Source organism: Hemitrygon akajei, chromosome 16, assembly GCF_048418815.1.
Source record: "Hemitrygon akajei chromosome 16, sHemAka1.3, whole genome shotgun sequence".
NCBI lineage: Eukaryota > Metazoa > Chordata > Chondrichthyes > Myliobatiformes > Dasyatidae > Hemitrygon > Hemitrygon akajei.
Window position 1 is genome coordinate 85,758,626 of NC_133139.1, and position 19,964 is coordinate 85,778,589.

At 44.5% G+C, this 19,964-nt stretch overlaps 1 protein-coding gene across 1 annotated transcript in view; it reads left to right on the forward strand.

Moving 5' to 3' along the window:
- The first annotated feature begins 393 nt into the window (after positions 1-393).
- The window catches only part of cacna1aa (calcium channel, voltage-dependent, P/Q type, alpha 1A subunit, a), a 478,641-nt gene continuing 459,070 nt past the window's right edge, over positions 394-19,964 (forward strand). The window contains 3 exon segments of the mRNA XM_073069345.1: positions 394-480; positions 4,599-4,748; positions 9,093-9,280. Of these exon segments, the coding sequence (XP_072925446.1) occupies positions 4,625-4,748; positions 9,093-9,280 (312 nt within the window). The 5' untranslated portion in view covers positions 394-480; positions 4,599-4,624.

The following is a 19,964-nucleotide window of genomic DNA, read 5'->3' on the forward strand; positions in this document are numbered from 1 at the left end:
TTAAAGTGAATTATTGAACCAGATAGGATTTTATGATTATTCTGTACGTTCATGGTCACCATTACTGAGGCTACATTTTATGCCAGATTATTTAATTACCTCCTTTTCCCCAGCTGTCACTATTGGATGTGATGCCTGGGCTCTGAGTCCTCAGTCCAGCATCTCCGTTTGCTGGTCCAATAAGCCAACTATGTGAAATTGTTGCTCGCATGGTGATTATTAGTTCTAAAATGTGCAAGAAGAAGAATGGCTCCGCTGTGTTGCGTTGTTTCTGCAATGTCCTACATACATTGTACAGGGGAGAATCAGTCTTGAATCAATGGTGATGTATTTGGTGTTGTAGCTGCAGATATAACATGCCTTTTCTCTCCCCCTTGCACCTCCACAGTATCGTTGCTACAACGGGGGCAGAATTTGACCTTCGAACCCTGCGCGCGGTGAGAGTTCTCCGACCGTTGAAGTTGGTATCTGGAATTCCAAGTAAGTCTCACGTTTCGTTCCAACCCCTGACTGAGAGGTGTCAGTCAGTAGACCGTCCATCAGATGCACTCAAGAGGAGTACTGGACGGTGGGCCGGAAGGGCCTATTCTGCCCTTTATCTCTCAATAAAGAAAATAACAATGCAGAATAAAGTGTAACTGCTATAGAGTGTAAGGAATGTACAGCACTGGTGGACAATAAGTGCAAGATCAAAATGACCTAGATTGTGAGGTCAAGAGTCCATCTTATCATACTAGGGAGCCATTTAATAGTCTTATTACAATGGGTGGCAGGGTGGCGATACGTCCCCACTAAAGAAGGTGTAAGGTGTTCCTTCCCTCTGCTAGCCTGCAGGTCACCCTTGGACAAGGTGTAGCATCAGCTTATCCCCCCATCAGGGTCACGTGAAGCCTTGGGAGCAGGTGGTGGATGGTCGTATGAGCAGCCGGTGCAGATCACAAGTCCTGGTTGTGCAACCACTGACATCAGGCAGACAATCTCTGAAGAGTATTGATAATGGCTGGGGTCATACATCTGGTAAAGACACTGCCCAGAAGAAGGCAATGGCAAACTACTTCAGTAGAAAACTTTGCCGAGAACAATCATGGACATGGGATCATGCTTACCCTCATCATATGACACGACACATTATGATGATGACGATGACGGTGGGTAGAAACTGCCCTTGAGCCTGGTGGTACATTCTTTCCAGCCTTCGTATCTTCTGCCTGATGAGAGAGAGAACAGGAGAGAATGTCTGGGGTCTTTGATTATGGTGGCTGATTTACCAAGGCAACAAGAAGCATAGACACCAGTCTGGGCGGGTGAAAAGTCAGATGAATTGGAAAGTGATATCCTGCTGCATAAATGCAGGTTAAGCTGCCTTCAGAATAAAGCAGTGGGATGAAGCTATTCAACCCCAAGCCTGTTCTACCATCCAGTGAGATTAACTTAAGAACACCGCTTACCCAACCTTTCCCTATGAACCCTTGATTCTCAGATAGAATAACTGGTAATCATTGATTGACAATTCAGCGGCTCCGCCTCCAAAACTCTCAAGGGTAGAGAATTCCAAATGTTTGAATGTTGTGTTCAGTTCTGGTCAACTCTTTACAGGAAGGATGTGGGAACTTTAGACAGGGTGCACTGAAGATTTACCAGGATTCTGCCTGGGTTAGAGATCATGTCTTATGAGGAAGGGCTGAGCAAACCTGGCTTTTCTCTTTGGAACAAAGGAGGAGGATGAGAAGAAACATGACAGAGGCTTATAAAATAATCAGAGACATGGAGTGGACAGCCATTGTCTTTTCCCAGGGCAGCAATGGCTAAGAGTAGAAGGCATACTTTTAAGATGAGTGAAGGAAAGTACAGGGAAAACGTCAGACGCCTTACCACTACCCTATACAGTTGCAGCATAACCTCCCTGCTCTTAAATCAATCCCTCTAGCAATGAAGGACAACATTCCATTTGCCTTCTTGATAGCCTAGTGTACCTGCAAACCAACCTTATGTGATTCATGCACAAGCACTCCCAAGTCCCTCTGCAAAGCAGCATGCTGTGATCTTTTACCATTTAAATAATAATCTGATCTTCCATTTTTCCTTCCAAAGTGGATGACCTCATGTTTATCAACATTGTACTCCATCTGCCAGAGCCTTGCCCCACTCACTTAACCTATCTATATCTCTCTGCAGACTGTCCATATCTGCATAATTTGCTTTTCTACTCAATTTAGTGTCATCAGCAAATTTAGATACACTACCCTTTTCCAGATCACTGCTGTATATCATGAACAGTTGCCCACCCAGCACCGACCCCTGTGGCACACCACTCACCACTGATTGCCAACCAGAGAAACACTCATGTATCCCAACTCTCTGCTTTCTATTGGTTAACCAATTCTCTATCCATGCTAATGCATCATTCCCAACTCCATCTTATCCTTATCTTATGGATAAATCTTTTATGTGGCACCTTATCAAACACTTTCTGGAAATCCAAGTAAATGATATCCAGCTGTTACTCTCTATCCACTGCGCTCTTTCTATCCTCAAAAAACTCCAGTAAGTTTGTCAAACAGGAAGGACTTAGACAGATTAGGGGAATAGGCAAAGAAGTGGCAGGTGGAATACAGTGTTGGGAGGTGTCTGGTCTTGCGCTTTGGCAGAAGAAATGAAAGGGTTGACTGTTTTCTGATTGGAGAGAAAATACAAAAAACTGAGATGCGAAGGGACGTGGGAGTCCTTGTGCAAGATTCCCTAAAGGTTAATTTGCAGGTTGTGTCTGTGGTGAGGAAGGCAAATGAAATATTAGCATTCATTTCAAGGTGACTAGAATATAAAAGCAAGGCTTTTAATGTCGAGGCTTTATAAAGCACTGGTGAGGCCTCATTTGAAGTACTGTAAGCAGCTTTGAGATCCTTATCTAAGAAGGGAGGTGAGGATTCAAAGGAAGTTCACGAAACTGATTCCAGGATTGAAAGGCTTGTCATATGAAGAGTGTTTGATGGCTCCGGGCCTGTATTCACTTGAATTCAGAAGAATAAGGGGTGACCACATTGAAACCTATCAAATGGTGAAAGGCCTTGATAGAGTGGATGTGGAGAGGATGTTTCATATGGTGGGAGAGTCAAAGAACAGAGAACACAGCCTCAAAATAGAGGGACATTTTTAGAATGGAGTTGAGGGGGAATTTCTTTAGCCAGAGGGTGGTGAATCTGTGGAATTCTTTGCTGCAGGCAGCTGAGGAGGCCAAGTCTTTGTGGATATCTAAGGCAGAGGTTGATAGATACTTGATTGGTCAAGGGATGAAGGGATCCGGGCAGAAAGCAGGAGATTGGAGCTGAGAAGAGAATTGGATCAGCCATGATGAAATGACGGTGCAGACTTGATGGGCCAAATGGCTCAGTTCTGCTCCTATATCTTATGGTCTTGTGGCTAGATTGAACTTGGAGTAGAATAGAAGGCCAGCACAGCATCTAGGACTGAAAGGCCTGTACCATGCTGTACTGTCCTATGTTCCATCTGCAACCCTCTGAGAGAAGGAAGTTCTCCTCACTGACCAATATTCCACCCACTCTGGACCTAACCCTTGGATGAAAGGGAAGAGAGTTGGGGAAGAGGGTGGGTGAACTCACTCCCCTATAGTACAGGTAACTTAAGATTTCATGGCAGACGCCACACAGAAAATGTAAAAGTATGGTTCTTTTTGATGCTTTTGGCTATCTAAGACCAAATTGAAATTGAAAATGGTTTCCAATGCTTCCATCAGTACATGACTCAAAGAAGCCAACCGTTGACTGGCCTCTGTGTTCAGATGATTACAATTCAGAAAGGTGCTACAAGCAACAATGTCGATTATAGTTCCTCTGTCATAGCAAAATCAAGCCAAGCGGTAGGTGGAGATGGAAGGTCAGCTAACCAGAAGCTTGGTCGGATCAGGATGTTGCGAGGTTTGGAAATGATGTAGATGTTTACAGAGAATATTTTGGAATATAGGACCTTGGTATTTGAAGGCATGGCCTCCAATGTTGAAGCAATTACATTAAAAAATGAGCCAGAATTTAGAAGCTTAAGGTTTTGGGAGATGGGGGGAGAAATGAAAGAACATAGGACATAGAACAGTACAGCTCAGTGCAAGTCCTTCAGTCCACAATTTTGTGCCAACCTTTAACCAAGTCCATGGTCAATCTAACCCTTCCCTCCCACCTAGCCCTCTATTGGAAGGGTGGGAACAGGGAGTGATTTGAAAACATGTATAAGGTTTTAAAACTTTGAAGTGTGGCTTAACAGGGGGTTCCGAGGTTGGTGCACGTTCGGACTCAGGTTCTGTTTTTGGATGCCCACAAATTTACATAGAAGGCTAAAGTGGTTGAACTGGAAGGTAACAAAGGGCAGGATGAGGGTTTTAGCAGCTGGGCTGAGGCAGAATGGAGGAGTTCTGGTGAGTTCCAGGGGAAGTATCCTGGTTCAGGTGATCCATTGGCTTGCCAGGTTTTTACAGAACATCTTCACCTTCTCTGAACTAACATCTTTCGATTAAGTAATTTTGACAGTTGTAGCATATTCAGAGCACATTGAAAATGAAAAGGAACTCATAGAATCTCTTTGTTTTCCAGGTTTACAAGTTGTGCTGAAGTCCATCATGAAGGCAATGATCCCCCTACTTCAGATTGGGCTGCTGCTGTTCTTTGCCATCTTGATGTTTGCCATCATTGGGCTGGAATTTTACATGGGCAAATTTCACAAAGCCTGCTTCGACAGCAACAGTATGTCCCCCATATCTTGTTGTCTGTGTTTATAGTATTTCTGGTGGTTAGCGAGGGCATTTTCTTTATTTAACAAGGGATTCATGTATAAGACTGGTAAATGTAGGCCAGTGAGCCTTACATCAGTGGTGGGGAGATTGTGTCTGATCTTTCACGTTCGTTATCCCGAGACATAAAACAGGTTGTAGATTCTGTAAATCTGGATTTCAGTGGAGCAGTGAAATGGGCACACAAGAGAGATCTTGTTCCAATGAGGGGTCTTGATCCAAAGAGATTCATTTCTCTCCATTCATGCTGCCTGACCTGCTGAGTTCCTCCAGCATCATGTATGTGCAAATTCATTATCCCATTTTCCTCTGTCCACTGGAGGGCAAAGATGGCCTGCCCTAGGATTGAAGGACAGTGTGTGTGAGTGGCAGGGGAAGTTGCTTGCTTGCTGTATTCTGTTTTGTTGTGGTCCATGTTGTTTGACTCAGCATGGTGGGAATGCAATGGTGTCGGAACGTGTGGCAACACTTGAGGGCTGCCCCCAGCACACCGAATGTGTTGTGGCACAGCAGGCAACATGGCTCCCTTGCTTTTCCAGTGTTCCAAATACTCGGCCTTTATATACTGACTGGACGTCATTACAAAAACTCATTACATCACAATTGACTTTCTGTAATGACGACCAATCAGCTGATTGATAAGTATATAAAGGCAAAGCATTCTGAGGACACGCCACAATTAACAGCGCACTGATAATATATCGTCATATGGCGATGAGACATTTGAAGGAAAATTGCCAAGATCAGAGAACAACTCAACCCAGCCATATTAATTTACCCCATAGTGTAGGTAGATGGAGACACTTGTAGGCTGCCCCCAGTACACCATGGAGTGCGTTGGTTGGTAACACAAGCGAAGCATTTCACTGCCTGTTTTGATGTAGTCATGATAAATAAACTTGAATCTTGATCTGGATCTGGAGTCAGGGTGGAGGTGTTGAGCGTGTGAGAGAGATCAGGTTTCTGGGAGATGAAGAGGATTAGCATTTCTTGGAGACATAAAGAGAGTACAGAGGAGATTTACTAGAATGTTACCTCGGTTTCAGCACCTAAGTTACAGGGAAAGGTTGAACAAGTTAGGTCTTTATTCTTTGGAGCGTAGAAAGTTGAGGGGGGACTTGATAGAAGTATTTAAAATCATGAGGGGAATGGATAGAGTTGATGTGGATAGGCTTTTTCCATTGAGAGTAGGGGAGATTCAAACGAGGACATGATTTGAGAGTTAGGGGACAAAAGTTTAGGGGTAACACGAGGGGGAACTTCTTTACTCAGAGAGTGGTAGCTGTGTGGAATGAGCTTCCAGTAGAAGTAGTAGAGGCAGGTTCGATTTTGTCATTTAAAAAAAAATTGGATAGGTATATGGACATGAAAGGAATGGAGGGTTATGGGCTGAGTGCAGGTAGGTGGGACTAGGTGAGAGTAAGCGTTCGGTACGGACTAGAAGGGCCACGATGGCCTGTTTCCGTGCTGTAATTGTTATATGGTTATAGCATAGACTCAATGGGCAAAGTACAGGAAATTACCATCTTGTTATTCCTTTTGAATGTGCGGAATCAATTTAATTTGTCATTGATTGTAATTTTCTGTCTTTGTACTGCAGCCGCAAAACAACAAATTTCACGTCATGTAAGACATTGATAATAAACCAGATACCGATTCTTGTTCTCACAATACTTGATCAATTAACACATTCAATGCAAATCCATCCAATCATAGGTTTATAACTCATCAGTGGATATTTAATTACACTGTGCATGGTCCTCCCATAACCCTGGAAGGAATTTCAGTCTGATTTCAGACCTCAGATTAATTCTCTTCTGATTTATTTATTTAGTCATAGAAAAGTCAATGTTTTGGACCAAAACCCTTCTTCAGGACTGAAAAGGGGGAAGGCGCCAGTATAAAAAGGTGGGGGTAGGTGAAGGAGGCAGGCTAGAAGGTGATAGGTGAAGCTAAGTGCATGGGACAGGTAAAAGGCTGGAGAAGAAGGAATCTGATAGGAAAGGACAGTGGACCATAGGAGAAAGGGAAGGGGGAGGGGACCCGAGGGAAGTGATAGGCAGGAGAGAAGAGATAAAAGACCTTTCACCCTTAACCCATGACCTCTAGTTGTAGTTTCACCCAACCTCAGTGGAAAAAGCTTGCTTGCATTTACCTTACCTATACCCATCATAATTCATAATCTATACCCTCTATCACATCTCCCCTCAATCTTCTATGTTCCAAGGAATAGTCCTAACCTATTCAATCTTTCCTTATAACTCAGGTCCTTCAGTTCTGGCAACATTGTTGTAAATTTTCTCTGCACTCTTTCAACCTTGTTTACATTTTTCTTGTAGGTAGGTGACCAAAGCTGCACATAATACTCCAAATTAGGCCTCACGAATGTCTTATACAACTTCAACGAAACATGCCATCTCCTGTACACAATACTTTGATTTATGAAGGCCACTGTGCCAAGAGATTTTTGTTTACGACTCTATCTACCTGTGATGCCACTTTCAACAAATTATAGACCTGTATTCCCAGATCCCTTTGTTCTACCACACTCCTCAGTGCCCTACCATTCTCAGTGTAAGACCTACCCTGGTTGGTCCTACTGAAGGGCAACACCCTGTACTTGTCTGCATTAAATTCCATCTGCCATTTTCCAGCATGTTTCTCAAGCTGGTCCAGATCCCGCTGCAAGCTCTAATAGTCTGCCTCGCAATCCACTGCACCCCCAGCCTTGGTGGCAGTCAGTAAGTAAATAGATAGATAGATAAAATAAAATGCTTCAGTATGCAAAGAATAGAAATGCAGGGGAAAGAGATACTTATTTTTCTATAGCACCTAACCCACTTCATTTACTGTTGTAACTTAGCCAGTTTGTACATTCCAGAGTCACACAAACAGTAATCTGACAGTAACCAATTAATTTGGAGCAATGCAGAATCTGCTGGAAGAGCTCAGTGGGTCGAGCAGTACCCCTGGGAGGAAAGGGATTTTCAAAACCCCGCATCGGGTCTGAGAGCGGAGAAGGGAGCTGGCTGTAAGAAGTGGCGAGAAAGGATTCTGAGGTGACTGGTGGACTGAGGAGGGGTGTAAGATGACAGGCAGGCAGTGGCAAGTAGGAGAGGTGAAGGCAGAGGGAGAGAAAGAGAGAGATGGCGACAGGAGTAACGAAAGCAGATGGAGTGACATGGGGAGAGTGAAGCCTGACAAGCATTGACAGCTGCTGGGTTCAGATAAATGAAGGAGATGAGAATGGGAGCCATCGGGAGAGAGGTGAATAATAGTCACCAGGTTAGGCAGAGGTGAAATGTCAGGTGATCCTATGTGTGAAGTGGGTGAATTGAGCCAATTAGTCTGATTTGATTATGTTGATTTGAGGGACAACCTCATCCTTGATAAGGGTTTCAGCCCAAAACATCGACAGTTCCTTTCCTCCCACTGAATTCCTTCTTGCTATAGTGCCCAGGGAGGTTTTGCCTCCACAGAGAGAGAGCAGAAGTTACCATAGTTCCCTGGCTTGCAAAAAGGATGGCAGCTCCAGCAGTGCAGCACTCTTTCGGCTCAGTTCATTGTTGTATACACCACACACGCAGTGAAATTCCTTGTTCACATAAAGCTCGCATCAGAATGAGGGTCTTCCATCTCTGGGCAGTGTTCAGGGCTTCCTTCATCATGTCAGTAGCTCTGTTTTCACTAGTCAGTCAAGCAAGTCCCGGGTGGAGACTCAGGAATACCGTCACCCTCAGATGCAGAAGGGTTCTTCATCGCTGTTTCCATAACAGTTTTGTTTGACCAGTCAGGGTTGTTAGATCTGAGCTGAACCCTCAGATCTGCTGGACCACTGGTCTGCACTTTACCCTTTGAACTGTTTGTCATGAGTGACCCTACCAAGAGCCAAAGCCCTGACTCCAGCTCGCATAATTCTCTGGATTATTGAGGCACACAAGTCTCCAAACCCCATGACAAGGTTGTGTTCCCCTTATATATATATAGTAGCTAATTTTTAAAAAATTCATGCAAATAAATTTGTGAGGTAGGAAGGAACCCACTGAAATACAGTAGACACAGCTCGTGTGACCATAGGAAAGACAGATACCTGGGAATGAGTAAAAGGTATCTGTCTCGTCAGCAGATTTGAACGATATCACAAAATGAATCAAATTAAAAGAGCTACAATGAGAAGCACGGTATTTTTACTTCCTTGACATCTGTGGGGGTTTGATTGAGTCTTGAGTGAAATGAATCTGTGTGTTTTGATTGCAGCGTGGAGTGCTGAATGTGAATTGTCTTCTTCCTCCATCAGATGAAATTGTGGGCGAGTCTCCTTGTGGTACTGACTTGCCAGCTCGCATATGTCCAGCTGGATCTAACTGCACTGAGTACTGGGAAGGACCAAATTATGGAATCACCCAGTTTGACAACATCTTGTTTGCTGTCCTCACTGTGTTCCAGTGCATCACCATGGAGGGCTGGACTGACCTTTTGTACGACGTGAGTAATGAAAACTTGTTTTTGCCCAGATACTGATTCAGTCTTTCAATTATCTTTAATGTTACTTTGAGTTCAGCACTCATTGTTGTGTTACGTCATTTACAGAGTTTTGGAAGATAATTAGTTCTTGTCTGAGCTGAATATACTTCCTGACCTTCTAGTTCAGGGGTTCCCAACTTGAACAATGTATACTCACTTGCTGCCTGTTATGCTGCTGGTGTTTAGGGCAGCAATGAAGGACCTCCATCTCTGTCCATACTGTTACACACAGATATAGGATTCCTCATTGCTGTTTCCATAATTACATTTTTGACCAGTCAGGGTTGTTAGCCCTGAGCTGGAGAACCGGTGGACCGCTCCCAGTCTGGCCTCTACTCTTTTACCTGCTTGGCATGGGAGACCCTACCAAGAGCCACAGTTCAAGGCCTGACTCCAGCAAACATAGCCTCCAAACCCTTCGGTAAATGGCATAAAACAAGGCTGGGAACTAATTGTTCTTTCTTGCGAATTTTCTAAAGCAAAATTTTTTTGAGAAATTTACGTATTATGAAGTATTTTTTTACTCCAGTTGCATAAGGATAATATGGAATCCTTTACCCAGGGTAAAAATGTCAAGCGCAAGAGTAAAAGCATTTAATGTTAGAGGGTAAGTTTTTCTTTTTGTAGAAGATGGTAGGTGTCTGGAACAGGCTGACACGGGTAGTCGTGGAAGCAGATGCGGCAGTGGCATTTAAGAAGCTTTTAGATAGACACATGAATATACAGGGAATAGAGGGATGTGGATCATGCACAAGCAGAAGTAATTTTGTTTAATTCAGCGTTATGCTTGGCATTGGGACCGACTCAAGTATATATTGCTCTGACTTTACACTTTGTCTACTTTCCCTGTAACTAACACTTTATTCCGTACTCTGCTATCATTTTGCCTTTGGCTATCTCAGTGCATTTTTATGAGTGGACGGTATGCAAGACAAGCTTTTCACTGCTCCTCAGCTGGCGACAATAATAAACCAAGTTACCAATTTACCAGACGTTGTGCCTGTTCCTATGCCGTATATGAATATATATGTTTAACTCTATATATGTTCTATATTCTAATTTATTAGGGAAATATTACAGTGGAACAGCCTCAGATACGATGCTTTGAGAGGACAAGGAGACTTTGTGATGTGTTGTAGAGATTTCTTGTGGTTACTGTTTGCATGAAGTGGGTTTTTTCATTGCTGATTGGGTGGTCGACAGACTTTTTTATGGGTTATTTTATTTTCTTATGGACACGATGTGGTTTTCATGCTCTGCAAATTAGGTGTTAAACAGTCTTTTTTCATGTATATGGGGTTTGTTTTTGGGTTTCTTTGTTTCGTGTCTGCCTGTTAGGAGACGAATCTCAAAGTTGTATAATGTATACGTACTTTGATAATAGAATGTACTTTGAAGTTTGAACCTTGAGATTGATGTGTGCATGTTCAAAGAGAGCTTTATAATTTCATTCTCAGGGTCAAGAGCAGAGTGTGAATAGCTACCCAGGAGACAGCAACGTACTCTTGGGATGGAGGGAGACTCGGAATATGATTTTATACCTCTAAAGGAGATGATAAGAGAGAGAAACCTTTCGATGGTCCATTATTCAAGTTCAAGTTTATTTTCATTTAACCATACACCGCCAAATAAAACAATGTTCCTCCAGACCAAGCTGCACAATGCAGTACATATAGCTCACATAACACACAAAGTAATATTACCCCGAGTAAATTAACAAATAATAAGATTCACTTACAACACAAGTTAACAAGTGAACAGTATAATGCTACTAGCACTTCATGTCTGGTGACACAAGGGTGATGGCAGGGAGTTGAGTAGTCTCACTGCCCGGCCTGGGGGAAGAAACCGTTTCCCAACAATTCCTGTCCTAATGCTGTGCTATCTCCTGACTGATAGTTGGGGGGGGGGGGGGGGGCTCAGTGAGATTGTTGGATGGATGGGAGGGATCATTGACAATGCTTAAAGCTCCTGATAAGTATCTTTGGTGGATGGGAGGCTTCAATGATCCTGCCCTCTCTTGTTCAATTTCTTCTTCTTCTTCTTCTGTCCTTTATCTCAAGCCCCCCTCCCCATCGAATTGCCTCATTTGGTCTCACCTCTCACCTGCCTGCTTGTACTCCTCCCCTCCCCCACCTTATTCTGGCTTCCCCCCCCCTCCACCCCACCCTTCCTTTCTAGTCGTGATGAAGGGTCTCAGCCCGAACATCAACTGTTTATTCCTCTCCATAGATGCTGCCTGACCTGCTGAGTTCCTCCAGCATTTTGCGTGTGTTGTTCTTGATTTCCAGCATCTGCAGCATCTCTTGTGTCGATGTCTTTCTGTGGACTTCTTGGAGGGTTTCACAGCCAGTGTAGAAGTTTTAGAAGTGTGCTTATGGTGGTAATGTGGAGAACGTGGCCTTCCCGGTTCCACACCATGAACTCAAACAGCCTGTTTTAGAATCAGAATCAGGTGCATCAGCGCTGATGTGCTGTATCTTGTGAAATCTGCTGCTTGGTGCAGCTGTACAGTGTAAGACATATTACTACAAATTACAATAAATAAATAATAAGTGAAAAAGAGGAATAATTCACGGACTCACAAACACAAGAAAATCTGCCGCTGCTGGAAATCCGGAACAACCCACACAAAATGCTGGAGGAGCTCAGCAGGGGCAGGCGGCATCGATGGAAAAGAGTAAACAGCCGACATTTCCATCTGAAGCCTTCACCAGTCCTGAAGAAGGGTCTCGGCCTTTTCTCTTTTCCAGAGATGTTGCTTGGCCTGTGGAGTTCCTCCAGCGTTTTGTGTGTATTACTGCAGTTCATGGACTGTTCGGGAATCTGATTGCAGACGGGAAGAAGCTGTTCCTGAAACACTTAGTGTGGGTTTCCAAGTTCCTTGTACTTCCTCTGTGATGGTAGTGATTAGAAGAGGGCATATTCCAGACTGAGGGTCCTTAAAGATGGATTCCATCTTCCTCAGGTACCAGTTTTTGAAGATGTCTTCGACAGTGGGGAGGGCTATTCCCATGATGGAACTGGCTGAGAGTCTGCACCTCTTTGGATCCTTTGCATTGGAGTCTGTATACCAGGCGGTGTTGCGGTCAGTCCAAAAGCTCTCCATCATACATCAGGCCCTTGTGACCCCAGCCAGCCCAAATCATGCCAACAGAAAGAATCTCCAGCATCTTCTGTGTCTTCCCATTCGATGTCTCACGTGTCTGTAATGAACTGCTCTCGTCTGGAACCCTCTGCTTAACAGACTAGTGGATGCAGACACTCTAAAAGACATTCAATCTGCTTTAATTTACAAAGCTATGAGCCAAGATCTAGCCTAAAATCTAACCTAAAGTCAGGGCAGCATGATAGCAGAGCGGTTAGCGTAATGTGCCAGCGACTGGGCTTCATTTTCTGCCGCTGTCTATAGGAGTCTGGATGTTGCCCCCATGACCGCATAGGTTTCCTCCGGGTGCTCTGGTTTCCTCCCACATTCCAAAGACGTACTGGGTAGTATGTTAATTAGTCACATGGATGTAATTGGTGACATTTACATTTAGGGTCATTGGGCCAGTTACTGTGCTGTATCTCTAACTTTAAAAAAAAAATTAATAAATCTTTTGGCTGCTGTAATCAAGATGGTCTAGGCCTTCAAAGAAGAGTGGATAGTAAATTGAAAATTCGGTGATAGTGCTGCCCTCTCATCCCCCACCCAGCCCCGTATTGAAGCATCAGCAAGAATCCATGAGCCTCAGGGACAGACCTGAACTTACAACTTCAGACAGAGTAACCCTGCGAGCCAGAGCTGACTACAAGAATGATCCTAATGTTAAGAATGTTTGCTTTCAAGGTTTAGTCCTTCCACTTGAACACTGAAATTGGAATCATTTAACAAACAATCTGCTGGGGGAGCTCAGCGGTTCAAGCAGCATCTGTGGGAGGGAAAGAATTGTCAAGGTTTCAGGATGAATCCCTGCATTGGTCCTGATGCAGAGTTTCAACCCAAAGCGTTGACAATTCCTCCACACCGCTGCTTCCACCCAAACAGAATTCATCCAGCTGATTGTTTGTAGCTCTAGATTTCAGCATCTGCTGTCTCTTTTGTCTCCACCAGAATTGTTTACGGGATTCAAAATACAAAGTAAACTTATAATGAAAGCATGTATATGTTACCCTCAGGATGGAAGAGCAACACCTTGTATTCTGTCTAGGTAGCCTCTTGCCTGATGACATGAATATCGATTTCTCCTTACAGTAAACATACTTTCTTTACCCACTTCCCCACCCCACCTTCTTCTAACCCCCAACCTGACCTTTTACCTCTTCTCACCTGCCTATCATTTCCCCCTGAGTCCCCTCCCCCTTCCCTTTCTCCTGTGGTCCACTGTCCTCTCCTATCTGATTCCTTCTTCTCCAGCCCTTGACCTTGCCCATCCCCTGGCTTCTCTTCTCACCTTCTAGGTGGTCATCTGGGGCAGGAAGGAGGTTGGTGGGTGTAATGATTGCAGCTGGAGCCTTGGGTTGGGTGAAAGATTAACGGACATGTGCCTGTGGTTGTGCAAAGGAATATAGGGGAGAGAAGATTGAAGGGAACAGAAGAGATTCTGCAGATGCTAGAAGTCTGGAGCAGCCTGCACAAAATCTTGGAGGAACTCAGCAAAAGTTCTTCCAGAATGTTGTGAAGACTGAAAGGAGCTTCTTGTCAGCAGGGAGGCGAGGCTGGAGGATTGGGTCGTGTGCTGTGGTTGGGAACATTAAACAGAGCTTGTCTGTGGGGAAGATCCAGCAACAAGGGGGTGATGCTGAGCTGGGGTCTTGGGGCAAGTGGATTAGGAAGCTCAGTGGGGTCTGTGAGTTTACAGTTCAAGTTTGGAATCATGGGCATATATACTCAAGGTTTAAAAGCCATGAAATTCAGCTTTATGCACTAGCACATTACAAACAGCAGGTTTGTAACACAATACAGGTTGGGACATTCAAAGTTGTTATCAGTTATCAAAGTGGACACTACCGTGGCTGACAAGTGAAATCAGAGCCAAAGTAAAAACAAAAGAGAGGGCATACAAGGAAGCCAAACCTAGTGGGAAGATAGAGAATTGGGGAGCTTTTAAAAACTTGCAGAAGGAAACTAAGAAGGTCATTCAGAAGGAAAAGATAAATTATGAGAGGAAGCTGGTGACAAATATCAAAGAAGATACCAAAAGCTTTTTTAAGTATATAAAGGATAAAAGAGAATTGAGGGTAGATATAAGACCAATAGAAAATGATGCTGGAGATATTGTAATGAGAGACGCAAAGATTAGGGTTAGGGTTAGGGCCCTCGCATTAGGGTTAGGGTTAGGAACTGAATGTGTATTTTGCGTTAGTCTTCACAGTGGAAGACACCTGCAGTATACCGGACATTCGGGAGTGTCACGGAAGTGAAGTATCTGCAGTGAAAATTACGACTGAGAAGGTGCTCAGGAAGTTTAATGGTCTGAGGGCGTATCAATCTCCTGGACCTGATGAAATGCACCCTCAGGTTCTGAAGGAAGTAGCTGGAGAGATTGCGGAGGCATTAACAATGATCTTTCAAGAATTGATAGATTCTGGCATTGTATGGGATGAACGGAAAATTGCAAATGTTACTCCGCTATTTAAGAAGGTGGAAGGTAGCAGAAAGGAAACTATAGACCTGTTAGCCTGACAGCAGTGGTTGGGAAGTTGTTGGAATCGATTGTTAAGGATGAGATTACGGAGTACATGGAGGCACATGACAATGGGCAAAGAAGTGGCAAATGAAATACAACATTGGAAAGTGTATGGTCGTGTACTTTGGTGGAAGAAATAAGCGGGCAAACTATTATTCAAAATGCAGAGATGCAAAAGGACTTGGGAATTCTTGTGCAGGATACCCTAAAGGTTAACCTCCAGGTTGAGTCGGTGGGGAAGAAGGTGAATGCATTGTTGGCATTCATTTCTAGCGGTATAGAATATAAGAGCAGGGATGTGATGTTGAGGCTCTATAAGGCACTTGTGAGACCACACTTGGAGTATTGTGTGCAGTTCGGGCTCCTTATTTTAGAAAGGATATACCGACATTGAAGAGGGTTCAGAGAAGATTCATGAGAATGATTCCAAGAATGAAAGGGTTACCACATGAGGAATGTCTGGCAGTTCTTGGGCTGTATTCCGTGGAGTTCAGGAGAATGCGGGGGGATCTCATAGAAACATTCCAAATGTTAAAAAGGCCTGAACAGATTAGATATGGCAAAGTTATTTCCCATGGTTGGGGAGTCTAGGACAAGAGGATACAACTTCAGGATTGAAGGATGTCCATTTAGAACAGAGATGCAGAGAAATTACTTTAGTCAGAGGGTGGTAAATCTGTGGAATTTGTTGCCACAAGCAGCTGTGGAGGCCAAGTTATTGGGTGTATGTAAGGCAAAGATAGATAGGTTCTTGATTAGCCAGGACATCAAAAGGTATGGAGAGAAGGCAGAGGAGTGGGGATGACTGGAAGAATTGGATCAGCCCATGACTGAATGACAGAGCAGACTCAATGGGCCAAATGGTCTACTTCTGCTCCTATATCTAGTGGTCTTATGGTCTTACATATATAATACCCTGAGATTCTATTTCTTGCAGGCATACAAAGTAGAACAAATAAATAAAATAGAAAAGTGAAAAATCGCACGCAGGGACAGAGAAGCAACATCAGTCAGGGGGTTGTTGAAGTGTTGAGACCTGTGCTTTGGTGGGGTGTGTTGGGAGTGGGGTAAGGTGGATGCAGTCTATGTGGGAAGGGAGGGCCAGAAGATGGGAAACAGGTGAAGCACTTACCCAATAATTCTAGGACAACTTAATCTGAGTTCCTCTCTGAAGCTCTCAATGACTCGGTGCCCAGTCAGATGACCACAGTGATGCAAAACAGGAAAAAGGTCATTAATGCATTTCACTCCCAATTTCAAAGAAATGTTTCAATTGCATGAAACTGGAAAAGAAAAATACATTCTACTTTTAAATTTCTTGGTAGCTGAAATTGCTAATAAGACTGTTGTAACTCATGCTGTTTCACGTCACTGACTGATCCCAGCAGACCCTTTGTCTGTAGGTTTCAGCATGTGAACACATTAAGATGTGCTTAGTGACATGTTGCAGAATATCAATTTCCCAATTAGAAAGAATTAGATAGAAGGGTACAGCCACTCAATATAAGAGTCCAAACTCAAGCCATCCAACGCCACTGAAATCTGCAGGTGACCACAACAGAGCTTGTCTTCCACTGAGTGAATACTGAGGGGGTGCGGTGTAGGGTAGCAGCACCTGACTCCAGCCAAGACGCTGTGCCACACCATGCCTGGGGGAGTTCACAAACTCCAGCGTCTCTCCCTGGAGGCTGACATAGTTGCATCTAGCCCTTGTATATAATATATATATGTTCTGCCAAGCAAGCACAGGTACTCACGTCCCAGCACATCCTTGTGGATTTTCTCTGTACTCTTTCAATCCTATTGAGATGTTTGGCACCTTCTTCATTATCTTCGCTCTAAGGTCTTGTCCCTCATTGAAAATCTTGGGACGGAGCTGGCAGTCTTCTCCGAGATATCGTGCCTGTGACATGGGTATCGCTGTATCGCTGTCTGCAGTTCGTCGTGTGCGCTGGGGTGGAGAGTCACAGCGTGCACCAGTACAGTTCTTTTTTAGTAACCTTGTTTTCTGTGCCTTTCCTCAGGATACAGAGTCTCTGCATATTTGTCAAATGATTTCAAAACCAGCTGGAGGATGAATTTTAAAATCTATTAGAAAGGCAGTTCACTGAAAGCTGTGATGAAGTGCAGGGAGCCTGGCTTAGAGCGATGGTAGACAGTGCTGCGAATCTGAAAGGATTATTGATGGCATAAAGCATTATTTAGCTGTCTTTAAGGTTTATCTGGCAGGCAACTGAGAATAATTAATGGACTTGAATTTGCCATATTAATCTCAAGGAAAGATCTAACAAACCCTGTGGTATTGAATTTGCCTTTTCCACTGCTGTTAGTCACCAGATCAATTCAGTTCCAGGCATCCAATGGCTATGAAGTCAACAAGTTGACTAAGTAGCCAATCACATGGAGGATTTCCCACAGGCAAACAAGTTAAAAGCAGTTTTAAAAAATTATTTTCTTAAATAATTTGTTGGAGTCTATTGCATTTTGAAATATTTATGATGGAGTTAGAATTCTCAGACAGCGCATCAATCTTGGGAAAAGATAGTTTGCTCAGAAGTGATTATGGCTTAATAATCCATTAAAAACAGACTTAGTAAAAAGGTTTAAAATAATCAGGGTATTTATCAGTAAGTTGGTGAATGGCTGAAAGTCAATTCCCTTTGAAGACAAGGTTCTTAGCAATTAAGACCATAAGATATAGGAACTGAATTAGGCCATTCAGCCCATCGAGTCTGCCATTCAGGCATGACTGACTTCTTTTTAAATGCCTTGGAGCTGCGTCACTGACCAGCAGTTTCAGGACTGCTTTCAGCAACATGTGCGATCAATTTCACACAGTAACGAAAGTAACAGCTTGTAATTTCACTATGGTTAACTTTCAAAATCCAGGCGATTTCTTCTCCAAAGCGGCACACAGAAAGTGCTGGAGGAACTCAGCAGGCCAGGCAGCATCTATGGAAAAGAGTAAACAGTCGATGTTTCGGGCCGAGACCCTTCATCAGGACTAGAGAAAAAAAGGATGAGGAGTAGATTTAAGAGGTGGGAGAGGGGGAAGGATGAAGTAAAGAGCTGGAAAGTTGATTGGTGAAAGAGATAAAGGGCTGGAGGGGGAATCTGACAGGAGAGGGCAGAAGGCCGTGGAAGAAAGAAAAGGAGGAAGGAGTACCAAAGGGCAGCGATAGGCAGGCACGGCGATAAGGTGAGAGAGGGAAAAGGGGATGGGGAATGGTGAAGGCGGGTGGGCATTACCGGAAGTTCGAGAAATCGATGTCCATGCCGTCAGGTTTGAACATAAGCTGTTGTTCCTCCAACCTGAGTGTGGCCTCATCCCAACAGTGGAGGAGACCGTGGATGGACATATCAGAATGGGAATGGGAAGTGGAATTAAAATGGGAGATCCAGCTTCTTCTGGTGGACGGAGCGTAGGTGCTCGGCAAAGCGGTCTCCCGATCTACGCTGGGTCTCACCGATATACAGGAGGCCACATTGGGAGAATCAAACACAGTAGATGACCCCAGTAGACTCACAGATGAAGTGTCGCCTCACCTGGAAGGACTGTTTGGGGCCCTGAATGGTGGTGAGGGAGGAGGTGTAGGGGCAGGTGTAGCACTTATTCCGCTTGCAAGGGTAAGTGTCAGGAGGGAGATCAGTGGGGAGGGACAAATGAACAAGGGAATCACATAGGGAGCGATCCCTGCGGAACGCAGGAAGTGGGTGGGGGGGGGGAGGGATTGATGCGCTTGGTGGTGGGATCTCATTGGAGATGGCGGAAGTTGTGGAGAATTATGTGCTGGACATGGAGGCTGGTGGGGTGGTAGGTAAGGACAAGAGGAACCCTATCCCTGGTAGGTTGGCGGGAGGATGGGTGTGAGCAGATGTGTGTGACATGGAAGAGATGTGGTTGAGGGCAGAGTTGATGGTGGAGGAAGGGAAGCCCCTTTTTTGAAAAAGGAGGACATCTCTTTCGTTCTGGAATGCAAAGCCTCATCCTGAGAGCAGATGCGGCGGAGAGAGAGGAATTGGGAGAAAGGAATGGAGTTTTTACAAGTAGTAGGGTGGGAAGAGTTATAGTCCAGATAGATGTGAGAGTCCGTGGGTGTATAACAGACTTTAGTAGAGGAACTCAATAGGTCAGGCCGTATCTGTGGCGAGGAATAAACAGTCGACATTTCAGGCCGAGACCCTCCTTCAGGACTGAGAAGGAAAGGGGAAGATGCCAGAATTTAAAAGGTGGAGGGAGGGAAAGAGGCTAGCTGGAAGGTGATAGGTGAAGCCAGGTGGATGGGAAAGGTCAAGGGCTGGAGAAGAAATAATCTGATAGGAGAGGAGAATGGACTATGGGAGGGACGGAAGGGGGGCAAGGCCCAAGGAGGAAGTAATAGGCAGATGAGAAGAAGTGAAACGTCAGAATGGTAAGTAGAGGAAGGGGGGTGGGATTTGCTCACCAGAAGGAGAAATCGATATTCATGCATCAGGTTGGAGGGTACTCAGACAGAATATAAGGTGTTGCTCCTCCACCCTGAGGTGGCCTCTTCTTGGCACAAGAGGTGGCCATGGATCGACATGTCAGAACGGGAATGGGAATTAGAATTAAAATATTTGGCCACCGGGAAGTCCTGTCTGTGGCGGATGTGCGGAGATGCTTAGCGAAGCGGTGCTCCTCCAGCAACTTGTCGCCACTGAGCTGGTGAGCTTAGCCTCCAGTGAGTCTTGGGATCAGCCTCTACACCCACCTGAGGACTCATCAATAGACAAGCCTGAGGAGAACATCATACTCAACTTGAGTGGTCCCACTAACCTCCAGTGATCAGCCAGCTGCAGTCAGCGTTCAGCATGCTCCACACTGGCACCTCGTTACTCGAGTAAAATCATTCAAAAAGAAGGGAGCTTGGCTGTTTATCCCTCCTTTGGCTATATCCCTGAGGAAGTTACAATTGCTCCCAATTCTAATACTCAACCAGCAGAAACTGTGG